The sequence below is a fragment of the Loa loa genome, assembly GCF_000183805.2.
Source record: "Loa loa unplaced genomic scaffold supercont3.348, whole genome shotgun sequence".
In the NCBI taxonomy this organism is placed as follows: domain Eukaryota; kingdom Metazoa; phylum Nematoda; class Chromadorea; order Rhabditida; family Onchocercidae; genus Loa; species Loa loa.
In genome coordinates this window covers 13,987-23,509 of record NW_018108528.1, presented here as the reverse complement: position 1 = coordinate 23,509, position 9,523 = coordinate 13,987, and the positions used below count along the sequence as shown (strand labels likewise).

The following is a 9,523-nucleotide window of genomic DNA, read 5'->3' as shown; positions in this document are numbered from 1 at the left end:
GACAGTTTTTTCTAACTGATTTTAAGATGTAATTGGAAAACAAGTATTGAAAAGGTATATTTGGAACATGCTTCATTGACATTTCCTGGGGAATTATTCTCCATGTGTGAATTTGAATCTGTGCTCAAGTTATTTCAATTTTAGACCGGAAATAGATGAGAAATATTATTACGCCATCTATGAATTGGTTGTTCGTGGTTCATGCTCTTGTTATGGTCATGCTCAGCGTTGTATACCAATGGATAATGCTGCCCGAGTTTCTGTTCCTTATCGGGCTGATATGGTACCATTTTATTATCAATCGATCCTTTTTTTTTGCAAATATTCCGAGACCGACTATATTTTTTCAGGTAGGTTTGATTCTGTTACTCTTGTTCTGCTTAAATTTCTGTAGTGTCACTAATATTATTTAGAAAATTCATTTCAAATGAAGTTTTCGACCATCACAGGTACATGGACGATGTGAGTGCACACACAACACGAAGGGATTAAACTGTGAACAGTGCATGGATTTTTTAATGATTTACCGTGGCGTCCAGCGATTGGTGATGACTCAAATGAATGCAAACGATGTGAATGCAACGGTCATGCAGCAAGGTGCCATTTCGATCGTGCGGTCTATCAAGCTTCTGGTAAATTTTCATCTTTATTAAACCGAAAGTTGGGGAATTTCTGAGATTCTAATAGTTTTACTTTCAAATCTCATTCATGCTTTGAAAATCGAGAAGTCTATCAGTTAAGCACGCAAAAAAAAATTGAGGTATATATTTTCGATAAATAATTTCATAATATCTATTTAGATATCCTTCTATAGGACATCCTTGAACTTTCTTTATCTGTCTTCGCTTTATTAGCCTAAGGAAATCTTTTTCAGGCTTCGTATCAGGGGGAGTGTGTGATGAATGCTTACATAATACTCAAGGCAAGAATTGCGAACAATGCAAGCCCTACTTCTATCGGAATCCAGATCGACCAATTACTGATCCATATGTTTGTTTACCGTGCAAATGTGACAAGGTTTGTCGTCGTTCATTTCATTTGTTTGTTTTTGGTGCTATATGATCTGTTTTTGCCAAGGTTTGATTCGTTTACAGACTGGTTCGTTGAATGATGGAATCTGTGAAGGTGAAGAAGATCCGGAACGAGGTCTTGTTGCTGGCAAATGCTACTGCAAATCGAATGTCGAAGGACCATGGTAAGTTTTTAACTTTGTGCAAATCTTTGTATTCCGGGACGTGACAATGTAACATGATTCGGGATAGTAACTTCCGGTCAAAATCATATCTCATACATTTGGCTAAGGCTTCGGTAAATCAGAAATCGTGGAGAGGTTAAATTACATGTTTTACAGTTGCCAACATTATTTCAGGTGCGACCATTGTAAAAATGGATTTTGGAAATTGACCGCTGACGATCCAAATGGTTGTCGTCCATGTAGTTGCAATTTACTAGGCTCATTCAACAATGAGGGTTGTAATAAGCAAACTGGTGAATGTCTTTGCAAACAGCTTGTCACTGGTGATGCCTGTGACAAATGCTTAGTTAGTTTCTTGCGTCTTTTTTTGTGAATCAAAGTACCAGAGGTCGGGTTGTTCATTTTCTTTTTTCTACGTCAAGTACATTTATCTAATCGAAACGGCATATTTTTCAGCCAGAACATTATGGACTGAGTGATGATCCTTACGGTTGCAAAGCTTGTGATTGTGATCTGGGTGGATCAGTTGATAATCACTGTGATGTTATTACCGGACAGTGCACATGTAGAAGAAACTTCAGTGGTCGACGTTGTGACACTGCCGAAAGTGCTTATTACTGCCCATCTATTAATCATTATACACTGGAAGCAGAGGAAGCAGAAATCACTGATGTAAGTATTACATACTTTGGATATTGGGAAGACTAGTGCTTTGTTACGGAATCTTTTAATGATCCATTCACTGATTAATACACAGTAAGTTTTGGAGTAATTCTGTTATAGATGTTGGTAAGAGCATTGATAATGGTAATGTTCATTCAGAAATTCACTCAGCAAATTACAGGGACAAATCGAATTCAGAGAACTTCCAGTACTCGTAAGGGATCACACATGGACAGGTGATGGCTTTGTTAGAGCCAGTGAACATACTCAGTTGGTATTTAAAATCGACAACCTTGCTCAGAGCATGCACTACAATATCATTATTAAATACGAACCAATGCAGGTGAGAATTTGCAGTATTACTGGCTGTACTTATTGTCATATAATTTCACTTTAACTTTCCAGGAAGAAATGTTTGTAGTGGATTTCATTTTCAGGATGGTGTTGGGTGGGAAAATATACAGCTAACAGTTGTACGGCCTACAGATCCATCATCCGATGGAGTCTGTAAGAATCTTTCACCCTCGGATGATTTCTTAACTGCAAAACTTCATCCTAGCTTACATTATGTTGAGGTAAGAATCTCTCTTGCGCAGAATTTATTTTTGCATTCCTTCTCATCGTTATTGCTTATCATGATAAGATCATTCCAATACTTGTAAGGGATCGCAATGGTTTGACTCCTGTATTTTATGTTCTAAATTTTAAGTTTGAATTCTGTCATTCCCACATGATTGCGATCACTGATCTACATATATAACACTGTTTACTCCTTAAATCTTAGGTTTTTCCTTAAGCATTATTATTCCTAAGCATACAGTTTGAAAAAATTTAGGTTATGCCGGATGTTTGTCTAGAAGCTGGCGTTCCGTACGAAATTCTTGTACAAATGGGAGAAAAGAGAACCAAAATAAGCGACAGAACAGCTACTGTCCTTATTGATTCAATAGTCCTTGTCCCGCCAACTGAAGAACTGTTCATTTCACAAGGAATTTCTGCTGACAATCATCATAGGTTATTATTTTTCAAGTGTCTATCATCGATATTATTTTTTTTTGAAGTAGTCTTTAATTCTCCATAAGAATTCCGATAATAATGTATATTTATGGTTCTAGAGTGGAGTACGACCGCTCTCAGTGCAGGGCACAACAGTTATCCTTAACGCCGATGTCAGATTTGCCTGACGTGTGCGTTCGCTATATTTGTCCGGTTGCAGCAATGTTATTCAATCGTAGTTTGGAATGCGAATGTGATCCTACAGGTTCACTTTCCGGAATATGCTCCGGTAAGGGTGGACAGTGCGACTGCAAACCAAATGTTGTTGGAAGAAGGTTGAATTGTTTGTTGAATCTGTTCATAGCTGATTAATTGCTTTTGATTTGTACTCGAAGCTGTAGTTTAATTCCTTTTAGAAGTCCTTGAACCTTTGGTTGGGAAATCGAACTCATTTGAGGTATTTTTTCGGGACCTTTGTCGTTATCATTGTATAATTGCCATTTAATGGCAGCTTAAATGTTTTTGTGTTATTTCCATGATGTTTCATATTCTAACGCTCGAGAAAAATACCGAAAAGTATTCATAATCAATTCTCGGTAAGATAGGAAGCTAGGAATGATTTTCATATTACGTATATTTTACTGAAAACTGTCATGTTTTCTATAGATTATGACCTTTGTAATTAGGGTGCAATTTGATTTAAACTTAATCTTGTTTGAGATGCGATCGGTGTGCAGTTGGAACATATGGTTTTGGTCCTTCCGGTTGTACGCCATGTGAATGTGATAGTGTCGGCTCATTAAATAACAACTGTAATCGGCAGAGTGGTCAATGTAGTTGCAGGGAACGTGGAATTACGGGAAGGTGCTGCTTTTTGTATTTTCCCCTACATTTTAATGAAAAACTCATATATCCAAAAATTAATAGTTTTATTCTTTTTCGAATTTTCTTAAATTATCAGTAGCAGTGCTTCATAATCATGAAGAATGAATTTAATTCTTCATACTTAGCATTCGCAGTTTTAGGGCATCTCTTAAATGTCTGAAAATAGTGACAAATGTTAAAAATATCCATTTTATCATTTTCAGCCATATGTATTTGTATGAAATTATTTTGAGCAGGAAATCATTTCCATTCCACTTGTTATCATTTCCACTTATTTTTAGGCAATGTAATCAGTGTCAGCCAGGATTTTGGTCCTTTCCAGATTGCCGTGTTTGTCAGTGCAATGATCATGCTTCTATATGTGATCAGAAAACGGGAGCTTGCATTGATTGTCTTGATCTTACTGATGGTTATTATTGCGACCGTTGCAAGGTAACAAAATGATATTGCAAATTCAGTGCAGTGTAAGATTCTCTTATTTTGTACTGTATATTTCAATTGTATCTTGCAATATAGTACCTTAAGTTCACAGAGTTCTCTTTTCCATTTCGTTTATAACATACACAGAGTGTTTCCACTTTCCAAACAAGTTATTTGCTTAGCCGCTACACGGATGTATTTACTCTTGGTCAAGTGTCATGTAAATTTTAAATTTTGACGCATATATCCACTGCCTTATTCTAATTTGTAAACAGATTGCATGTAAATGCTAGGTATTGATTTTTTTTAGGATGGTTATTATGGTGACCCTCGACTTGGTATCAATTTGCCTTGCAAGCCATGTCCCTGTCCTGGTGGTTTGGATAGCGGTTTCCAACATGCAGATACATGTTATCTTCGTCCTAGCGAACATTCTGAAGCTCCGGATGTAGTGTGTAACTGCAGGTATATTTTAGCTAATTTTACAAATTACGTGCAAATTCACCATTAATTGTGATTCGTATTATAGTTAAATTTGAAATGTCAGCGACTTTATTGCAGGACAGGATATACTGGTGAGCGATGTTCTTCGTGTGCGATAAATCACTGGGGAAATCCGAACGAATTAGGTGGAACTTGTGAACCATGTGATTGCAATGGTAATATTGATGTAAATGTGGAAGGAAGCTGTGATCCAGTAACTGGCGATTGCATTAAATGTCTTCACAACACGGAAGGTGTACAGTGCGAAGATTGTATCGAAGGTTATCATGGTGATGCGAAGATACGAAGCTGTCAAAAGTAAAAAATAGTTGAAATCAATCATTTAAATTCATGTCTAGTTTGAATTTTTCTCGAATTTTTATATTTATAGTTGCATAACTTTAGTTCTTTAGTAAAAATGAAGCTGGAGAAGTTTCATAGAAATAGGGTAAATTTATTAATTGTCAAACAGTATAAGAACATTATTTTTACATTCAGTGTAGATAGATTGTAGGGACTTTGCTTGCCTTTTGTGGTTTTTAATGTTAAACTTCTATGCTTGAAAGGTTCATGAGCTAGTGCTTTAAAATACCAATCACACCATAGTGTAGTGTGGAGTGAAACTGAATCTCGAAAGACTATATAGTTTATCAGCAAATCGTTTCTGTAGTTTGATAAGGTTCCAGGACTGTTCAGTTATTCAGTTCATAGTTTTTTGATTTCGTTTTATTGATGCGATTTACTAATCAATTCAACATTATGTTTGCACAGGTGTGTTTGTAACGATTTGGGAACAAACAAAACAGCTGGTGCGTGTGATCGTGTTACCGGCCAATGCTCCTGTTTACCGAATGTTGTAGGAATAGCGTGTGACTTATGTGCACCGCATCATTTTGATTTGGCTAGTGGTAAATGCATTTGCTTAAATATTTTTATTGTATGTTACCATGTTTGTTTGTTTACTTGTTTGTTGTCCGTCGTTACTGCCGGAGATTTATGCGTCGTGTGACGTTTTCATATCAAGTAATAAAACTTCAAATAGATTTCTGTCGTAAATTGCTCTGATTTTCAGGAAAAGGCTGTGAACCGTGTGAATGTGATCCTACAGGTGTTATTCTTAGTGATGACGATATGCCTCATTTACAATGTAATGAACTGGATGGGCGGTGTTATTGCAAGATAGGAAGAGGAGGGCGCACGTGGTAAATCATTAATTTTTTTCAGCTTATTTTTTGAATTTATCGAATACATCCTTACAAGGCTTTTTATATCCTTGCAGTTCGGATTGTGAGGATTATCACTGGGGTGATCCAACAACTGGTGAATGTCGTAAATGTGAATGTGACGAAATTGGCTCTGCCACTCAGCAGTGCGATCGTAATAATGGTTCATGCGTTTGTTTACCTGGCTCAGGAGGTAAGCTGTTTTTTATATTTTCAAAATAATTGATTAAGTTTAATTCTAGCTACACTTATTCTTTATGATTCGTAATGAATTTTAGTTAGTTTGAGCCAATAAGTAAGGTTTATTCTTTACTGATAAGCTAAATATTTCAGGACCATTATGTAACATGTGTGCTCGAGGATATACCGGCCAATGGCCACAATGTGAGGCTTGTGGTGAATGTTTCCAAAACTGGGATGAAATTATTCAGAATTTGAGGAAGCAAGTTGAAGTTTTGATCGGTAATTTATTTTTATGTATTTTGAAGCATTTTGTTGGTAGCAAAATATTTTCTAATCGCAAGAAATTGCAAAATTTTGCGCTTGGCTGTAATATATTACTAATTCCATGCATTTTGGCGAACAAAAAGGGGGAAAAGAAATTTTCTTGGTAAAAAATGAATGCTGCATTTTTCGAGGTAAGAATTGATGAGCGTTCTGAATGAAATAAGTACTAACACATAACTGTAGTTATATGTTCTGAAGTTCAATTTTAAATTCCGGTTTTTCAATTAAAATAAATCTTCAGAAACAGCTAAAAGCGTTGAGGATACAGGCGTTGCCTCTGTTTATGATGATGAATTCGAAAAGATGGAAAACACTCTATCCGATTTGAAGACGCAGCTAGAATCAGCAAATATAACATGGAGTGACATCATTGGATTGCAAAATGAAATCGAGAAACTTCGACAAGATGTATTTGTCCAACTTATTTGTTTGTCTAATTTAGTCTGCCTGTCAAAGTGTGGATTTTCTTTTTTTTTTTCACCCAAATGCTTACGTCATTAAGAAAATCTAATGGGTTAATTTTGTTCGTGTTGTCATCTTACATTTTTGATTTGCATTTTATTACAGATCAATTTGAAAAAAGAATCGTTGAATGCTGTTGGAGGACGTATAACTGAGATTTCAAGTAATGTCGATGGGGCTGATTTAGAATTAAAATCATTAATCGAAGAAGCTGACAGACTCACGAAAAAATCACAGGAGTTTCAGGAAAATGCAACATTATTACGAGTTGCTGACGTACAGGTAACAGCCATTCAATTCAGTTTTGTTTGAAAATAAAACAGTTATGGTTGCTGCGCGTCTTCGTTTCGTATTTCGCATTTTAATACGCATTTAATCTGTCCTTCAGGAGGCTTGGAAGATTTCTCTTATTCTTAGAATATTGGGTTGTGGCTGTTAGTAGAGTGATAAAAAAAGATAAACTAACGAAATCTTTATCAGCTTATTTTTTCTTTCATGTGTAACTCTTATAGTTTATTGGTTTTACTCGGGAAAGTAGAGGCCTATAGGATTAGAGATGTTGAAATTATTGAGAATTGTTTATATTTCATCAGTTTTTTACACTGTCAGGGAGCATATAATATTACTCGGGAATCAGCCGAAAAATCATCTGCTGCAAAGCTGCGCACCGATCAGGCAGATTCAAAAATTACCAGCGCTGAAAGCAGTAGGCAAGAAGCGATACAGCTGTTAGATAAAAATCAACTTGATTTCGAGAAGCAGTTCAGTGAAAATGAAATGGCTTTGGTGCGAATTGATAAGCAGGTTTGTTTTTTTCGAATTAACAACGCAAATATTCAAATGTACATTATGTTTACTACTGAACTGTATAACTAACTCGTTACTATCACTTTCTGATTCTTTTTGGAGGAAATAATTTGCACTTCCTTCCCCCATTCCGCAGAAAATATTTGCTAAACACTCTTTAGCTGGCTACTTTCGAAACTGTATTACCGATATTGAATAGAGACGTTTGCGGTGCAGAATCAGCTCCTTGTGATCAGCTATGTGGTGGACCAGGAGCTTGTGGCCATTGTGGTGGGCGATCATGTCTTTCCGGCTCTGTAAGCAAAGCCGAAATGGCGAAGAAATTCGCTGATGAGGCGGACCAAAAATTGAACGAAAAGCAGGAAGAAGCAGAAGAGGTTTGTGGTTAATAATTTTTTACTTCGTTGTAGTATATAGTAATAACGAAGTAATTAAAAATGAATAGATTAAACGGAACATTTGCACTTTTGGCGTCTTTAAGCATTTTCCAAAAGGCTCTATTTCTAAACAGACCAACAGAGGAGTTGGGCTGTATGAATGGTTAGTCTTAGAATTAATAGGACAGTGGCGAAAGTGTTGGTTTTTTAATTACGGTAAGTTTAGCTAATGAGCTCTGAGCTCGTACGTTTGCAGATTTTCCAGTAATCCTGGTTGTTTAAATTTATCCTTTGCAGGTTCTTGCTCGTATACGAGAAATATTGCAGCAAACTTTCATTACAAAAAACAAAGCTAAAGATGGCCACGATATTGCTGAAGCAGCAGCTAGACAGGTTGTTTACCTTGTTCTCTACCAAAGATATTCTTTGTGTTTTGCTGAAATAAATCACCAACTTTAACACCAAGTCAAACTCTTTTTTCCAGGCAAATCAAACTCGTACTTCTCTGGAAGACATTTTTGATCAAATGAAGGAATTTATCGATAGTAGTCAACGTTCCAGTCCAGAACAAATCCGAGCATTAGCTGAAGAGATAACAGTGGCAAAAATATCTCTTACACCTGAGCAAATCGAGGATTTGGCAAATCAGGTTAAATATCGTCATGTTAAGAGGATAACATTCGGTTAAATCCTGATAATGAAATTGTTACCTCCCAGTAATGACTGAAAAATCGACAAATTTTATTGTGTATTCGAGGGGAGGGGGAGATGGAATTTTTTTTTTACTTGTTGAACAGAATATCCTCTTTCTCTTCAGGTTCGCGAGAGACTGCTTAATATCAATAACATTGATGCTATTTTGAATGAAACACGAGGGAATAAGACAATCGCTGAAGCTTTACAGAAATCTGCAGAATTGGCAAGTATGCGTGCCGCTGAAATCAGGTGTGTGCTTGTTGAATGCAACACGAAATATAGTGAAATTATATTCATAGGGCTAAATAAAATCTTGGAAGTACCTTTCGATTAGTTATCTTTTAAATTTGAAATAAAACTGACATGTAGTTTTAAAATCATATCAATGATAGCGTCAAAAGTTTTGTTACAGAAATACTACAACAGTGGTACGCGAAGCTTTACAAAGAGCTGGTACTGCACAGGAAGTGGCTAAAGATGCAATAAAGAATGCAACGGAGCAAATTACGGAAGCTCGGTTTTGGTTTTTTTTTTTTCTTTTCAGATTTTGTTTCTTTGAATCTTTTATTGTTACAATGTCAGCTATTAAATGCGCATTTTTTTCAATCTTGAATGAGTTGCTATGTGATTTAGGGATGACTTGAATAGTGCAACCAGTCAGTTACAACTTGCTGAGATATCGGCTGCAAAAAACAAAATGAATCATTAATAAAATTGGAGGGCGATATGAAAGACATTAATGTGCAGTATTTATCGATATCCGAAGATACGAAGTATGCATACGAAGCTGCTGATAAAGCTATACGTCA

The 9,523-nt window shown here is 36.0% G+C and overlaps 1 protein-coding gene across 1 annotated transcript in view; it reads left to right on the top strand.

Moving 5' to 3' along the window:
* Positions 1–9,523, top strand: part of LOAG_18529 (laminin subunit beta-1) — a gene marked incomplete at its 5' end in the record, with an annotated part of 13,397 nt that overhangs the window by 2,361 nt on the left and 1,513 nt on the right. The window contains 26 exons of the mRNA XM_020451192.1: positions 145–283; positions 450–597; positions 875–1,017; positions 1,095–1,195; positions 1,370–1,541; positions 1,652–1,867; positions 2,040–2,201; positions 2,296–2,433; positions 2,694–2,872; positions 2,974–3,189; positions 3,575–3,718; positions 4,021–4,171; positions 4,470–4,624; positions 4,721–4,960; positions 5,414–5,550; positions 5,715–5,844; positions 5,922–6,058; positions 6,199–6,327; positions 6,614–6,780; positions 6,940–7,116; positions 7,444–7,638; positions 7,803–8,018; positions 8,316–8,411; positions 8,503–8,667; positions 8,836–8,963; positions 9,127–9,231. Of these exons, the coding sequence (XP_020305049.1) occupies positions 145–283; positions 450–597; positions 875–1,017; positions 1,095–1,195; positions 1,370–1,541; positions 1,652–1,867; positions 2,040–2,201; positions 2,296–2,433; positions 2,694–2,872; positions 2,974–3,189; positions 3,575–3,718; positions 4,021–4,171; positions 4,470–4,624; positions 4,721–4,960; positions 5,414–5,550; positions 5,715–5,844; positions 5,922–6,058; positions 6,199–6,327; positions 6,614–6,780; positions 6,940–7,116; positions 7,444–7,638; positions 7,803–8,018; positions 8,316–8,411; positions 8,503–8,667; positions 8,836–8,963; positions 9,127–9,231 (4,086 nt within the window). The remainder of the gene's footprint in view (positions 1–144; positions 284–449; positions 598–874; positions 1,018–1,094; positions 1,196–1,369; positions 1,542–1,651; positions 1,868–2,039; positions 2,202–2,295; positions 2,434–2,693; positions 2,873–2,973; positions 3,190–3,574; positions 3,719–4,020; positions 4,172–4,469; positions 4,625–4,720; positions 4,961–5,413; positions 5,551–5,714; positions 5,845–5,921; positions 6,059–6,198; positions 6,328–6,613; positions 6,781–6,939; positions 7,117–7,443; positions 7,639–7,802; positions 8,019–8,315; positions 8,412–8,502; positions 8,668–8,835; positions 8,964–9,126; positions 9,232–9,523) is intronic.